The 17,498-nt window shown below is 36.3% G+C and overlaps 1 protein-coding gene across 1 annotated transcript in view; it reads left to right on the top strand.

Annotated features, from left to right (window-relative positions):
• PRKD3 (protein kinase D3) overlaps positions 1-17,498 on the top strand; it is a 64,059-nt gene that overhangs the window by 18,100 nt on the left and 28,461 nt on the right. The window contains exons 3-6 of the mRNA XM_028515253.2: positions 7,093-7,231; positions 8,767-8,898; positions 10,148-10,305; positions 14,018-14,210. Coding sequence (XP_028371054.1) covers positions 7,093-7,231; positions 8,767-8,898; positions 10,148-10,305; positions 14,018-14,210 — 622 coding nt within the window. The remainder of the gene's footprint in view (positions 1-7,092; positions 7,232-8,766; positions 8,899-10,147; positions 10,306-14,017; positions 14,211-17,498) is intronic.

Raw genomic sequence — 17,498 nt, 5'->3', positions numbered from 1 at the left:
GTCTGTCTCAATTTGAAAAACTATGGAGATTAAATGCAAAGCCCTTGCATTACAGCATCTGGCACATAATTAATGCTGCAAAATAGTAATAGTTAGGTTTTTAATTCTCTTTTAATCTGGAAAGACCATTGGTCTGTAGATTCCTGACATCTAGTAAATAACAAAGCATCTATAGCATTCTTCCAACATGCTGACAATTGCTTTACTCTTACCTTTTGATTTTAGTATTTGGCATATGACAAAGTGTTGAAAAAGTAGAACTCAACTGTTCATTTTATTTGAGAACTGAGATTGTTTTAGAAATTTTGAGAAAATTAAATGAGATCACCTATATCTGGTGCCCTTACATATATTCCAGTGCATAATAGCTATGCTCAATGAACATTAGTTCCCACCCTCTTTGCTTTCATATTGTGAAAAGGCTTAGAAAATACCACTGTGATGCTGCTGCTACTGTATGAACACAGTACATGTAATTAGGGTGAGAAAGGAAATTGCCAGATAGCAATTCATTTAAGCTATATGGTGTTTACTGCAAATGAAATGATTCTAACTAAAGTTGACTCTGTGTTTTTAGCTAAGTTAAAACATTTGTTCTAGTTTTCACCATTTCCATGACACTAGACCTGAAGACTCTTTGCTTATGTATCCTTATTCAGGAGTAGTTTTGGTCTATTCTTTGACCCAAATACATTGTCTTTGTCTCTGCAGACATGGGTGGGTGTAATTTTCAGGTCCTTTCAACAAGAGCAAAAACCCCAGCTGTTTCTTTGTTTCTAGAAACCAGTTGTCATTATGGGTGGGTTGTTTTGTTTTTTTTTTCTTCTGTCTTGTTCTTTCTACTACAGCTGGGTTGCAAGGCTGGGTGACAACCTACTCTTCACCCTAGCACTTTTTGTTTTGGCAAACACGTGGCAGGCAATCGTAAATAATCTGGAGGCTCAGACTGGAAGAGTGTTTTTTGTTTTTGTTTTTTGTTTTCGTTTTCAATTCTGCTGGATATTCAGGTAAAGACCTTGGCTAGAATAGAAAATTCCAGGAGAGTTTGAATTTAAGGTAATCAGAACTAATAAAAACAAGGAGTGAGGAAAATGAAACAAGATTGCTCTGGTTTGTGTCAAAGAGAGATAGCAAGTGTTAGATGAAGCGCTCCTGGTATATCATCTCCAGAAATTCTGGGTTGGAGATTAATGATGGAAGTTCATAATACATTCAGAGTCCATGTAGAGTAATTTTCTCATTGACTCATCTATACTCTATGCCTTCGGTTAGTATTTAGAACAGAATCATTGAAGTTATTCTTTAAATTCTTTCCTAAAAATGATGTTAATTAATATTATATTTGTTCCTGGGAAGTAAGTTAGTGTTAAATTAGTTAATTTTGCTCATTATCTAACAACTTTAGCCCTAACCAGTGTGGCTCGGTTGGTTGGGCATTATCCCACATGCTGAAAGTTTGCAGGTTCAATTCCCAGTCAGGGCACATGCCTGAGTTGTGGGTTTGGTCCCCATTTGGGGTGTGTGCAGGAGGCAACCAGTCAATGTTTCTCTTTCACATTGATGATTCTCTCCCTCATTGATGATTCTCTCCCTCTCTTTCTCACCCCCTTCCTTTCTCCCTAGAGCCAGTAAAAGAAAAAACTAGCCAACAGCTGTTTTTAGTAAGTGCCTGTGAAATACTAAGTTCTAGGTGCTAATGGAGTCATTCAGTAGGGAACATGAAAAGAAAAGGCCCTTGCCCTCATGGAGCTTACTTACTATGATCTGGTTATTAGAAAGATGTACTGCGAAGATTTATTTGGCATCAAATTTAAAAATGATTTGCATATTCAACTTCTAAAATTATTTGAATATAAAGAAACCTATAATGCTGAGAATCTTGACCTGGGTGGTGGTTATGGGTATGCATGCATGCCTGCGTGTGTGTGTGTGGGGAGGGGGGTTTATCTTCTAATTAAGATTAGTACATTTACTCGTTATACTTTAATTAGATTTTGTTTTCAAGTAAACTAAATGTACATTAAAATTCTTGAAGGTTTCCCATTTATTCATACTTAGAATAAAACTCATGCTCCTTTTTAAAAGGTGTATAGTGATAAATTATTTGTTCAGATAATGTTAGATTCTGAAGCTACTTTATTAACAAGTAAAAATTGTATTTGACCACATAGAATTAAAACTTTAAAACTTCCTACCTCATTGACATTTTACTGACAGGAACTTTAAACTGTTTACATAAAGAACTTTCAACATATAATGTTACCCGAAGGAGTTATATTTGCAAGTATTGCAACTTCTTACTTATAACAAGTGTGAATGAATAACATAAAAAGTAACTTCTAATATGGTTATCGAAAGATATGATCTGTTTTTTTATTCTTGAAGCCATCTTTAATGCAAAGAAAGAGTCTGAAGTGTGCAACAAGAACTCATAAGAGGTGGGAATTTGATAACTTTATGATAAAATTCCATTAGGTTTCCATGTGGACTGGGAAAAGACTTCATTTTGCACAGTCAAGAGTAATCATTGGCACAGTCCGTGAAAAGCAAATCCAGAAAAGCCTGGGGAATTTGGAAAGAGGCCAGATTAAAGGCCCATTTTGCTTCTACCCTGATAGTTCTTGCTGTTTCTTTCATTTCCTCTTTCTTCTTTTAATCAAGGCTGAGGTAGGCTAGGAGAGGAAAAATGGGCACGTCTAGTTTTCAGAAGTTTGTCAACTTCCTTCCACATTTTCCAGTCTCTCTCTACTCTCATTCCTTATTTTCGAGAGCAGTGTTTCTCAGCTGGAGCACTATCAACATTTTCGGTGAGACAGTTCTTCGTTCTTTGGGCTTTCCTGTGCATTGTAGGCCCGTTAACAGCATCTTTGGCTTGTATCCATTGGATGCCAGTACCTCAAGATGTAATAATCAAAAGTGTCTCAAGACATTGCCACATTTAAAAAAAAAAAGACATTGCCACATATCTTCTGGGGGACAAAATTGCCCCATTTGAGAACTACTGTCCTAGGAGAATAAAACTAAATATAGTAAATCATCACTTGATAGGTTCATCATCTTTAAATGAAACAATATATAATGAAACCAATTGTTACCAATTATATATTTGAATATATGCATAAATTATAAACCAGAGTTAAATTCCTCATCTCATGAGTTTAAATTACAGCATCTCATCATCATAATGAAATGGCATTATTCAAGGACCGCTGTATACTGATTATGTAATTTACCAAAGAGTTTCTAAGGAAAAGCATTCCTTGTTGTCTTGCTACTTTCATACTGTATAAATCAGATCATGATACCTCTTTCCTGACCAATAGCTTTAGCCTTCCTCAGGAGCTTGCTCTGGTCTCTTCCGGTTTCAGTTCCTGCTACACCAGTGCTGTCAGCTATATCTGTTTTGAAGTACAGATTTGATCATGTTCTTACCTGTTCTGGGACCATTGTCCCTCACCTTGGATATAGGTAATAGTATGAACAACTAGTATTAATTGATCACAGTGCTTAGTGTTTTATAGCTATCATGTATTTAATTTTTACAAGGACCTTATATAGCCATTGTCTTGTTATCTCAATTTGTAGACAAGAAACTGACCATAGAGAGGATAAGCAGCTTATCTGAAGTGCTATAGTTAGTATGTGGCAAAGCTTAAATCTAGCTCTGTTGGCTCCAAGTTTTTCTATTAGGATGGCCTTCGTGGGGCTTCTGTGTGCATTTTTACCCTTTTACTTATTCTTAAGTCGCAAAAGTTCCACTCACCTTCTCCCAGTTACCTTGTATTTTCTCAACCATGACCTTTACCTTCACTTTCACTTTCTGCCCTTGGAAATCCTGCTTCTTTTTTTTTATGATTCTACTCAGTATCACTGTTATAAGTGGTATTCCACCTTCCCAGTTAAAGTTTTTTGTTCTATCTTCCAGAACTTTATTTTTTCATTTTTGGCAGTTCCCTTATCATGTTGTGTAAATTTGTGTTATTTCCATTTTTCCTATTACATTGTAAGTTCCTGGAAGACAAGGACTGTTTTGTCTCTGCAAACCACAGGACCAGGCCTTGCATTAGCAAACATGTGAACATGAGAGTTTTTAAAATGAGGTTTTATTCATACAAATATATTTAGAGATTTTATTTTTATGAGGATGGAATGTGGAATCTTTTCTTAATAATCCTTGACGTTGTTATAACCAAGTTATGGGTATGCTTTATACCCCATGGGATGTTGTAGAATTAATAATAAAAAAAATTTAATAGCCCTGGCTGGTGTGGCTCTGTAGATTGAGAGCTGGCCTGCGAACCAAAAGGTCACCAGTTGAATTCCCAGTCAGGGCACATGCCTGGGTTGCAGGCCAGGTCCCAATTGGGGGTGCTCACAAGGCAAACACACATTGATATTTCTTTCCTTTGTATCCCTCAGTAAATAAAATCTTTAAAATTTTTAATAAAGTTTTAGATTCAATTTTCCCATCTTATCTTTTCCTTTGAAAATTCTTAGTGTTAGATATATTTTAAAGCATATCATGACATTTTATAATATTTTTTAAAGTATCTTTATTCATTTACTTTTAGAGAGAGGGGAAGGTGAAGGAGAAAGAGGAAGAGAAACATTGTGTGGTTGGCCTCTCGCACGCCCCCCTAGTGGAGGGCCGACGTGTCTCAGAATCCAGGCATGTGCCCTGACTGGGAATTGAACCTGTGACCCTTTGGTCTTCTGGCCAATGCTCAATCCACTAAGCCACACCAGCCAGAGCAGTGAAATTTTATAAATATTAATGGTAACAAATAATTGAAAGAATAATTGGTACTATAAACATTCTATATTATTTCTAAATATTTCTGTATTTTCTACCATTTACCCAGGATTTAAAAAATACAAATAATAACTCTTTAGTTTCTAATAAAAGTCATTGTTTTCAATTTTTAAAATTTAACTTATTTAGCTCTGGCTGGTATGGCTCAGTGGATTGAGTGCCAGGCCTGCGATTCCTAGTCAGAATACATGCCTGGGTTCAGGCCAGGTCCCCAGTAGGGGCACCGCGAGAGGCAACCACCACATGATGTTTTTTTCTCCCCCCCCTTTCTCCTTCCCTTCCTTTCTCTCTAAAAATAAATAAATAAAATCTCTTTTTTTAAAAAATTTTAACTTATTCCAAAAATTGACACCTTTTTGGAGACACAGACAGAATTTTTAATGGGAAAATTAAGGTCAGAAACTAAGACAAGGCAAGATTGGTATCTGTACCTATAACATATGCCATGAGATCCCTGCCTAGCCTGATGCTAGAAGTGGGCCACAGATTCGGCTTTGCTTTGCTGTGGGCAAAGTAAACAAGTAACAAATGATTAGGTATCTGATCAAATGTTCCATATTTATAAAACGTCCAGAGAAATTCTTATATGGTTCCCTCACAAGGACTGTCATATCAAACAGGTGAGCCAATCTTCAGCAGCATCCTTGCACTAACTGCAGTTATAGTTTAGTGTGAGTGGTCCATATCAGGCCATTCAGTTCAGGCCAGTGACATACTATATAACTTACTAAAGGATATTCTATGAGGAGCCAGAATAAGAGTATAAAATTCTAAGATTAAGTAAACTTGAAATATCTAGATCAGCATTTCCCAAGGCAGATGGTCTCTTTTAAAAATGGATTTAAAATTTAAACATTATTTTATAAAACTACTTAAAATTTTCTCTTAAATGATTTTTATTAACTGTAAACAATTTTAGAACATGTACCTTCATATTTTAGTCCTTGGAATGCTGATCCCTAAAGTGTCTCAGCACTGTAGTCACAAGATATAGATGCACTGAGATAATATACTTAGGGCAAATGTGAACAGGTCTTCGAGTCTGCTACTCTGGCCAGAGGTTTTTGTTGTTGTTTCTTAAGATACCATAATGAATTATGTATTTGTAATTATAATGACTAGATTAAAGAAAATATTAGATAAATGCTGGAGGCTATCAGTGCATTTAGCAAAAATACTGGATTGTTGGAACTTTTGTGACTGTGGTTTGGAAATTGTTGACCTACCCCCATTATTCATTTTACTGTGTTGACAGAAGTGTTCTCTATCTGCACTGTTCAAAATGGTACTGTGTTGGCAGCCATTCAAGGCCCAGCAGGTCCATGGTATTCACACAGTCGGAATAATATTCATGGAGCCATTGGGATGTCTGGCGTAACTTTATTCATGGGTGGGTGAGCCACGTACGCTGCAAGCTGCGTGTCCTTCTGCATGCCTCTGTGTGGTACATGTCATGGGCCTTGCTTCCCAGCATGGCACCCATCATGGCACCCATCCCCTTGCGTGTAGTCTAACTAGTGCAAAGTCCTTACTTGTTTAAGTCCTAGAGGGGAACAAAGTCGGCGAACGAACCAGAACATTTCATAACATAATTCTGCATATTCGAGCCCAGTTTGTGTTATGGGAACAGTTTATTGGACCCAGTTTTCAAGGCTACGAGAACACTACTTATCAGGCCCCTCTAAGGCTGTGGGAACACTGCTTCCCCTTAGTTACCCAGACAACTGGGTGAGTAAGCCAGACTGCTCCCACTTACCCTACAGGTAGCCAGTAGCTAATGTGGCTATTGAGCACATGTAATGTAGCTAGTGTGACTGAGGAACTCAACTTGTGATTTAATTTAATTTTAATTAACTTAAATTTAAGTAACTGCACATGGCTAATAGCTCACCATGCAGGAAACTCAGTTCTAGAGGAGAGGAAAAACTGCTTTCCTTTCAGGCTGTGTAAGATAGAGTAGCAGTAAGTTAAACTAATATTCTCCATCTGTAACTGAATAAAGAAATCCTATATTTCTAAGAGACATGTATTTTAAGATAATCAATGGTTATATCTAAGTTTGCTTTTCTATTTTGAACTTGAAAATTAACCAGGATGCTTGAAATAGAGTATATGATCGATCTTTTAGTAAAATTGTTAGCAAAAAATTAGTGAAATTGTTAGCAAGTAGACAATATTAAGCTAAAAACTACATTTAAAATTCTTTCATGAGATTGAGACATTTTACTTATAAAAGTAGAAGGCTATAGTTATACTGATATAAGACTATTTTCCTGCAGTTTCCAGAGTGTGGATTCTTTGGCATGTATGACAAAATTCTCCTCTTTCGCCATGACATGAACTCAGAAAATATTTTGCAGCTGATTACCTCAGCAGATGAAATACATGAAGGAGACCTAGTAGAAGTTGTTCTTTCAGGTAAGTAAATAGTTTTTTTAAATTTCGTTGCCTTTTTTTTCAACAAGCCTTATTTTTGTACTAAGTGCTAAATTCAGTTATACTTTGTACTATAGTTGCTGACTTCATCTGTAGTGATGGTTATCATGTGATTTTTACTTTGAGAAAAATTATATCACAGATGAGAACATAGGAAAATAAGCCCTGAATTAACTTATTTGAGTGTTACTAAGCTAAGGGAAATATCAGTTGAACCGGAAGAGGAATGGAATCAAAGAAATAAAATAAGTACACTAAAATTCTGTTCTCCTTTCTCCATTTTATAAAGAGTATGAAAGAAGAGAACTGGGGGTTCAGAAAAGAAAATCAGAAAACTAAGAGAGAGAAGTAATGAAGATGTGGAAGAGGCAACTACAGTGCTGGTTGTTTCCACAACTTAAGTCATGCTTCTCGTTGTGCTCAGTGGACATTTTCTCTCCCCTCTTCTTTCCCTCTCTCGCTCATTCTTGCCATTCATTGTTCCTTAGCTCCTGATATTTCAGATGGCATCCAATAATAGGTGGACAGGATTGTTAGCGAGGGTTGTAAAGGAACAAAGAATGCATATAGTAGATTCACAAAATTCCTTTTTTGGCAAGGACTTAGAGAGGGAGAGAGTAAAAGAGCAAGAAGAAGGGAGGGAAAGAAGAGATGGAGGAGAAGGAAGGGAAGAAAAGAGAGGAAAGGCAGCCAAGAGTCTAGGGTCCTACCAAGAGTTTTACCTCTTTTGAACTCATTTTTGTAGCCTGTTCTTGAGATCCTCTCTGACCATCACTTTTCCTTATGAGTCCCTGATCCTTCCCATTGATCTAGCACCTACATCGATCACTCGTCTGCTGTACCACAGCCCCAAACATCTATGTACTTCTCAGTCCTTATCTTCCTCTTCACTTTGGAGGGGCATCACTCTCTATCCTCCCCAGAGGTCACGCTCATATCCATTCCTTCTTTGTTACAGACCCTTCATCAGGCCACTGTGGGTACTAATGACTTGTGGAGTAGGTGAGATGATGTCTACTGGGAGATGTGTCTACTGGTCAGGTGCTTACAGAGGGGAGAGGAGACTCTTTCTTAACCACTAGGACTATGGAGAACAGACTGAGAGCACACCCTGAGAGCTTAAGTTAGGACTGAGTACCTTTCTCACAGGAACACTGCTATAAACTGAGGTCAGGTTTCACAATTCTATTTATTTATTTACTTATTTACTTACTTAAGCCTTCTAATTGGCTAAAATAGACCTAACAGCTATTTGCAGTCCAGTCTTACCACTATGAAAAAATGCTTTTGGAGGTCAAAATATCTACCTACAGACTTGCCTTTGGAGCTGGAATTAATTGAAGCTAATAAACTTTCTAAGATAGAGTTTAAAAACCTCAATGTTAAATGCCGAAAATAACTTCATTTTTATGATCAGATGAAAATTTCAGAGAAAAAATTATCATGATCAGTGTTCCTGAGCTCATAGTAATTACAAATATAAAAAGGTTTATTTTAATATTTTTCTTTTCAAAAAGCTTTGGCCACAGTAGAAGATTTCCAGATTCGTCCACATACGCTCTATGTACATTCTTACAAAGCTCCTACTTTCTGTGACTATTGTGGTGAGATGCTCTGGGGACTGGTACGTCAGGGACTGAAATGTGAAGGTATGTGTTCTAAATTTTGTGTCATTTGAAAGAGGACTTCACATTTGCATTCTCTTATCATCAGTGAAAGAATAAGATCACTAGTTGGTGACTAGGAAGTAAGCCAGGTTTAGAATCGAAGAGGTCTAGACTCTGGTCCTTCCTCTGTCACCTTCTTGGTCATATTCTTGGGCAACTTACTAATCCTCTCTGAGGATCATTTCTCTACCTGTAAAATATCTACTTTACTTCTCTGGTGTCATGGAGAGTAAATGGTTAAATGAGATAATATGGGTAAAATACTTGTTGTTACACTGTGGCTCAAGAAATAATTTCCTTTTTCTTAAGGGAAATATTAGTCTTTCACATGCAACAACAAAGTTGTTCTAAATTAGAATTGCTAGGGAATAGGATGAGGTGCAGATATCTGTTTAAGAGACACTAAGGTGCCCTGGCCAGGTAGCTCATTTGGTTGGAGTGTTGTCTTGTACCCCAAAAGGTTGCGGGTTCAATCCCTGATCCAGGCGCATATGGGAGGCAACTGATCAGTGTGTCTCACATTGAGATTTCTCTCTTCCTCTCTCTCAACTCAGTAGTGTATCCTCGAGTGAGGATTTAAAGAAAAAAGAAAAAAATAAACTCAGAGTGGAAGGGTCAACATAATTTTTTTGTAAAGAGCCAGAGTAAATATTTTAAGTTTTGCTGGCCATATATGGTTTTTCGATAGTACTTAACTCTGCTATTATAGTGTGGAAGAAAATGAGCATGCTATATTCTAATACAATTCTTTATGAACACTGAAATTTGAATTTCATATAATTTACACAGGTCATGGGAAGGATTTGGTACACAGACCATACTTTGTTGAAGTGCTTTAAGCTGGTAGTTCTCTTACTTTACCGTGCATCAGAATCACCTTGAGGACTTGTTAAAACACCTTTGGTAGGCCCTGTCCCCAGAGTTTCTGATTTAGTAGGTCTAAAGTAGAGCCAAGTAATTTACATTTCTAACAAATTTTCAGGTGACGCCATACTTGGGGACCACAATTCGAGAACTACCACTCTAATTTAACCTTTCCAAATAAACCTTACACATTTCCTGTTCTTGAATTTGTTAGATTTAGTTTAGCCTGTCATCTGGGTTCTTCATTAGGGTAACTATTGCTGCCAGAGAAAATAAATAAAAGAGGCACCTGTTTTTTTCTGTAACATATAAGTAAAAATGTTTTTTTTAATTTACTTCATTATTTAATCTTTTAAAATACATTTAGGCTGTGGATTAAATTATCATAAACGATGTGCCTTCAAGATTCCAAATAACTGCAGTGGAGTAAGAAAGAGGCGTCTGTCAAATGTGTCTCTGCCGGGACCTGGTCTCTCAGTCCCAAGACCCCTGCAAGCTGAGTATGTGGCTCTTCCCACCGAAGAGGTATGTATTCTAAGGTAATGGAATAGCACCGCACTAGTTATTCCTTATGTTGGACAGTGTATGTGACATCATTTTAGAACATTAGTTTTATACTAAAGAATAGTAAGATTCCTACAGTAAAGAAGTTTAAAATGTGTTATGGAGACAGGGCTCACCAATAGTGATGAGCTGCATTTTGTATACTTTGGGATCACATTATCACTTGGACCTCACTGCATTACCTCTTAACCAGTATCCCAACTTCTGATCTCCATACTTTACTTCACGTTACATGTTACATCTGGATCTTCTCATTACACTACGTAATACACAGCTCCCTACCAGAAAACCTCTGCATATTCTATGTTATTGACATTTGTACTATTCAGCATTCCCTGAACACATCCTTGCCCTTCCCACTTCTGTTCTTCTCTACCCTACCTGTTTTTTCCAGGCCTAGATCAATAGCTACCTTTTCCTCTTACCTAGAAGTTATTTTATTTTCTGAATACCATAGTACTTTTGAAGGCTCCTAATGGTATATATAGTGCTTGTATACCAGATTGTCCTCAAGAAGTTTATGATCTATTTAAAGAAAGCAATGCTCATGTCTTTGGGTGCCCCATCACACCCCCAGCACAATACCTGGTACTTAGTAGGTATACTCAGTGATGAATGAAGGAGTGAGTGAATGGCCCCACTGATCCTCAGTGAGATCAGTGAGATATGTTGATCAGTACATCTGTTCATCTTGAGAAAGTTGAGGCTCAGAATTGTCAAGTGACTTCAGGGAAGTCATAGAACAAATTAGGAAGTAATAGAATTTAATTCAAAACTGATGATTTTTAAATCAATGGCTTTTTCTTATATATTGCCCTCAAGTGTAAAGGTAGTAGATCAGAGAAGAAGGAAACAACTTTCTTGTTCATTTGATAGTACTTAAAATGATTTCCATTCATAGACCTAATCTTACTTAGTTGCTTCTATCAAACCTTTGTTCTTCTATAAATTAATGATAAAATCAAGCCTTTGGGCTGTTTTCTTGATTCCCTAGTCACAAGATTTTGTAAACTGAGGAAGCAGAATAAAAACTTCTGAAATTCTTTCACAAAAAATTCCATATCTCCATATTGCTTAGCCCTAAAGTAGAAGACTCCTGTCACATAAGGAACTAAGAATAGTGAGTTATAAACATATGCAAGAGCTTGGGAAAAGATTGATAATAGCAAAGTTAGCACATTGTATACATGAACACAGGAAACTCAGCTGGGAATGTGGACTGTAAGATAGACATATGTTCTTTTAAGACCCCTACAAGGATTTTGGTATGCCAGTTATCCTTAGTTGGATATTAGTAGATTAGGCAATACAGGGACAGAGCAGATGAAGAAGGCATTACGTTTTAATTCATTAGTTTATATTTTATCCTGAAGATGAAAATTTCATAGGGAAGTATAAGAAGTAGAGTGGCATGTTTGAATTGGTTATATTATGCAGAGTATTGTAGAGTAAGTAGAAATTGTAGAGCAGAATGTCAGTCCATGCATGCACTCTCTAAAAGGAAGGAGGCATAATAAGAGAAGAGCTCAGGGAGGAAAATCGGGGAAGGAAGAGTGGGAAAAGAGGACACTCCAGAGGAACAGGAGATGGTAATGATGAGAAGGGACAAACCTCATATCTGAACCAAAGGGTACAGAGGAACTAATTTCCAAGTGGCGGCACAGTCCTTGTACATGTGTTCTGTACCATGTCCCAAATACCCCAGTCCCAGCAGGACCCCTGAAAAAAGGCAGTCACTAGCTGGCTGTTGGTATATGAAGGGATCTGTTCGGAACGTTCTTCCTTATAGGGATATCATATATATTTGATGGTGATTGGCTATATGAGTCTTCTTCCATCTTGTGTGTTTTAAACTTGAGACACACTGAAAGTGGTAGAAGCAGGAGCAAGAAACAGAGTGTTGAGTCACCACTAGAATAGAAAGCCAGGAATGAACAAAGGCCTAAAACATCTGTTTCTGGTTCCCACTGGCTTCTTTGTTAGCTTTGCAGAATCACTGTGATGTTTCTTTTGCTGAAGATGCTCTGTACATAGCAGCATGGATGAAGGGCATGCCACACTAGAGCAGGACACCTTAGACACAGAGAGCATACAAGTTTCATTTGGGTTTGACATTCTGTTTGTACTTTTCTTAACTACTTCATAATTTATTTTAGAAAATTTCTCCCTGCGTATGACTGAAAACCTAGCCATCAGAGGCTATATTTGTATTCTTTTTATAGTGCTTTTCTTCATTCATCTGTCCTTTTCTTTTTTTCTTCTTTTCTGTCTTCCTACTTCAAAAAATTTTTTTTCCCATCTCATTTCATTTGTCTCTCACACTTCTCTATTTGTTCTTCTGGCTTCTTTTCTTTCCGTTGGTTGATGTATCAATGTAGAATGGCTCAACTTTTATGAGGTTACAGACATTACTAGTTACAAAAAGCATATGAAAGATCTCAGGACCTAGCCCTGGCCCATGTGTCTTGGTTGGATGCAGCTCCATCTCATGCACCATAAAGTCTCAGGTTCAATACCAGGTCAAGGCACACACCTAGATTGTGCGTTTGGTTCCCCAGATGGGGTGCATACGTGAGGCAACCAGTCAATCGGATTGGGCGTGCATGGGAGGCAGGCTATTTGTCTCCCTCACACCAGTGTCTCTTTCCCTCTCTCCCCTTCCTTTCCTCTCTCTCTGAAATCAGTAAATGTATCCTCAGGCAAGTATTAAAAAAAAAGATCTCAGAACCTCAGTTCTAGCAGTAAAGATGCATGCAGCTACAGTAAAATCTGTACTACAGCTAGATGGGTATTTGGATTTTGTGCTTGCAAACATGGACTGTATTTATTTTTGTGTCCCCCATACATAGTATTAGGCCTGGCCTATGGTAATCAATGAACTTGCAATGACTGGGACGAACCACATTCAACTCACATATAATTTAATATGATTATTTCTTTTGTGTATATAGAAAGAGCCCTAGTTGCAAAAAACACTTATCCCTCAGGTTGTACAAAATTTTTAATCAGTGCCTTCTTTAATTGTTTTACTTGCTCAAAAAAAAAAAAAAAGGAAAAGTCTGAATAACTGGGACACAGTTAAAATATCAAGGAACTTTTAAAGTGTGATTACTGTGGGTAAAGTCGATTTAGTTAGTCTTGACTCTGCCATTATTTGTATCATCATCGTTAATTAGACTTAAGTTTTTATGTACATATTTTAGTCTTTTTTAAAATAAATTTGAAAAACTAACTTGTTATGAAATATTTTCAGACATTGTGCTCAGTAATTTAATATGAACAGCAGTAACACTTTCTGAATTTATTTACTTTTTCTGTGATTAATTCCTTGGTAAGGTTTTTGGAGGAATTTGAACATCTGTTATAAATTGATTTTAAGCCCTTTGTTTTTCATTTGAAAAATGCCATATGTGCCTGGCAAATAATAACTAGGCAATGAACGTACGTATATGAGGATGAAAATATCCTTTTTTTAAAAAAAATCATAAATAGCAAAAAAAGTTTGTACTTTTCTTATTCAAAAGTTGGTAAGTTAAGCTTCCAAAGGAAACTGCCAAGATCCACATTTTTAGGTTTTTGGCTGTAGTGTTTGAAAAAAATGACATTTGTGGTCAAGCCCTGCTCTTAATATTTTGTCTTTAATATTGACTTACGGAAGTTACATATGTTTCAGTCACATGTTCACCAAGAACCAAGTAAGAGAATTCCCTCTTGGAGTGGCCGCCCGATCTGGATGGAGAAGATGGTGATGTGCAGAGTCAAAGTTCCGCACACGTTTGCGGTTCACTCCTACACCCGTCCCACCATATGTCAGTACTGCAAGCGGCTACTGAAAGGCCTCTTTCGCCAAGGAATGCAGTGTAAAGGTAGGATGGGATATTTTTCTTAATTACAGTTTATAACTGTTTTTGTTAGCAAGTGTGCGTTTCAAATATTGGGTTCGTCATAAAGTTCATTTGGTTTTTTTCCCATAAGATGGCTCTAGTAGTGCTTAGTTGTCTTTGACTTAATTTGAAACAATATTGTTAGGTTGTATTGTGACTGCTGTCAGATCAGTGTGCATTTGAAAAAACTTACAAAATTGGTGAATTTTTGTATAATCATTTTAAATATTGAAGATGGAAGAAAATAAGCAACATTTTTAGCATATTGTGCTTTATTATTTCAAGAAAAGTAAAATTGCAACTGAAATGAAAAAAAAAAGTTTTATGTAGTGTATGGAGAAGATGCTGTGACTTGATTGATTGTGACAGAGGTCGTTTGTGAAGTTCCATGCTGGAGGTTTCCCGCTGGACTGTGCTCCTTGGTCGGGTGGACCAGTTGAAGTTGGCAGTGGTCAATCGAGACATTAATTGAGAAGAATCAGTATAATTACCGTGGTATCAGTATAATTATACCGTGGTATAATTACCACGTGGGAGATAACCAACATACTCCAACTATCTAAATCAGTAAAGTTGTTGGTGAAAATGAAAAACGTGCCTTTTATTTTATGGAAAAACTATACCGACTTTTTGGCCAACCCAATATTTATATTTAGAAATATTAAGCAAAGATACTGGTTTTGTAGTTGATAACTTAAAAAGATACCCACAGACCAGAAACATTTATTAACAACTACTCTTGTTTTCAATGTGTACTATGTACCTGGAACTATGCTAAAGAAATAGAATATAAACAAAAAAACTAGAATTTGGGTATCTGAGGTATGGCTGCTTAATACTTGGTAATACAGAAGAGTTGGTAGGCAGGTAAACTGATATTTGAGCTTAATTAAGTCTTACTGATTCCAAAAACAGATACTACCTAAGATAAAAAATAATGCTTTCTCTTTTCCATTAAATATACCCACACCTTACAAGAGTTTTGTTTTTTTTGTTTTAAATTATGTAGCTAGGAGAGCTGTACAAAAACTGTCATTCCTAAAATAGGTAGAAGATAGTAGAAGCCACTTACAATAGGGGTCACCCATATTTGCATGCTAACCCAAAACACTGTTACAGTATTTCAGAAACATATTTTAATGAACCAGGTTTTTAATAGAATAATGGAATAATTTTTCCTGTAGTTACGTATTGTTTTTATGCTTTTTAAAGATGATTTTATATTTTTTAAATCTCAGCAATGCTGTACAATAGCATGAAAACCAAAACAGGGAATTGAAATGTATTATTAGTGATTAAGATAGGATATGGTGTTACCTTTCTATAATCATATGTACTTGTTTTTCATGTGATTATTTTAACAGTTCTTGCTACCATACTTTTTTACATAGAAGTGTTTGTGGAATTGAAAAAAACTAGTTTTATCTAAATAAAACATTATATTTGAGGTCTTTGCAACAATGAATTCTGTTTACAATACAAAGTCAAATAATTGTATACAAATTTAACTTCAGTACATAAAAATAGGACCGCGTTGGGGAACACCAGATAGAGAATAGGTTGTGCGTTTGTTGTCAAGTGTCTAATCCATCCAGCAGGCGTAACTACATGTTGAAATTTTATTTCAACAGCTTACTTTTGAATATGAGTTAATATATGTTACTGCTTTAAAATATCAACACTAAAGTATTCTGGCAAGCAGCCACTAAGGAATGTTTTGGGAAAGAACATTAATAACAGATGTATAAATTCTAGCCAACAGATAATCTTCCTGAATGTGGTAAAATAGTGCTGCTCTGCCCAGCAGAACAGAAACGTTCTAAAACCATATGCAGAAAAGTACGGTATTTTGTAGAGGAGCTAAAATAAATATGTAGGTTAATGAATTGTGGAATAAAACCAGTTAACTGTCACTGGGTTATTAATTTCTTAGAGCACTAGAAGAATAATGTTTTGTGATCCTATTGGTTATAGTTATTTTGTCAGTCAAAATCAATCAGAATTTACTTCAGTGATTCTTGTAGTTTATAATATGAATTAAAATGCTTAAAAAGTAAAGTAGTTACAATTTTCATTCACTTTTAAAGCTAACCATAAAAAATAATTTAGTCTTTAAAACAGGAATGCTGGATTATTTGAGAAAACAATATAATTCCAAGAACAACTCAGTCATCTGTTTATTTTTTACTTTGTTATTTAAGACTGCAAGGCAACTTGAGAGCATATATAAAATATAAGAAAGCATAAACAAATTAATAAAATGTGAGTAGGAGTATAGAGAAATAAAAGTGCTTGCCATTAGAACTTCCATACTTGCTGCAGATGGGCCACAAATCTGGCTCTCCATTTTCAAAGGGAAAATGGAAACCTTGTTATTTGCAAACAAGGAAAATGGGAACCTTACAATTTGTAAAACTTATGAGATAAACAAATGAATTATTTAAGATATATGAAAGATATTAATATGTATGCATTTTCCAAGGCCTCTTATTTAAAAATGTTATGTGATGCACGTTTTATTATCCACCAAATTATTAATTTGATGGGGCTTTTTCTTTTAAGTCAGGACCTGGCATTACACTTTTACCCAGTTATTGCTGGTAGATGTAATTCAAAGGTGGTGTTAGATGGTAGTTTACAGCAATGTCTTTCAATTTTAGTGTCACCTAAAGAGGTTATTAAAAAACACATTTCTCAACCCCGCTCCCAGAGCTGCGATATAGTAGTTCTGGGGTGGGACACCAAAATTTGCATTTTCCATCAGTTATGAAATGATGCCAATGCTGCTGGTCTGGGGACCATAGTTTAAGAGCCCCTGAGTTACACAGTAGATTGAACCACTTGTACCTGACAGTGATTTGCAGCGCTATCAACTCGGAGGTTCTTGCAGGCTGGAAAGAACCATTATGTATTAGTGGGAGACCTTGCACATGAGAAGCTCAGCCTTCCTTACAAGGTTGTGTGGGAAAGCCCTCACTGATTCCTAATAACTGGTTGTGGGACCTCAGTCTCTTTTTCTACATATGCACTAGGTTCCTAATAATAAAAACATTATAAATAAGGCCTAACATGTATTGGAAAGGAGTTGAATCAGCCTGAGAAACCTTTCAGGGGTATTCAGCAAGGTGAATGTGGGTTAAGGGGAAGGAAATGGACTTGCCAGCAACATTTTAACTTCTAAACTGAGCCCTGAGGAGTTAAAATAACTGTTAAGAGGAGATCTCAGAATTTGAAACTAGACCTTTAGGCCAAGACCTGAGTTCTTAGTAG

This window comes from Phyllostomus discolor, chromosome 6, assembly GCF_004126475.2.
Source record: "Phyllostomus discolor isolate MPI-MPIP mPhyDis1 chromosome 6, mPhyDis1.pri.v3, whole genome shotgun sequence".
NCBI classification, from domain to species: domain Eukaryota; kingdom Metazoa; phylum Chordata; class Mammalia; order Chiroptera; family Phyllostomidae; genus Phyllostomus; species Phyllostomus discolor.
The sequence above is the reverse complement of the archived record's forward strand: the minus strand, read 5'-3'. Positions and strand labels throughout refer to the sequence as shown.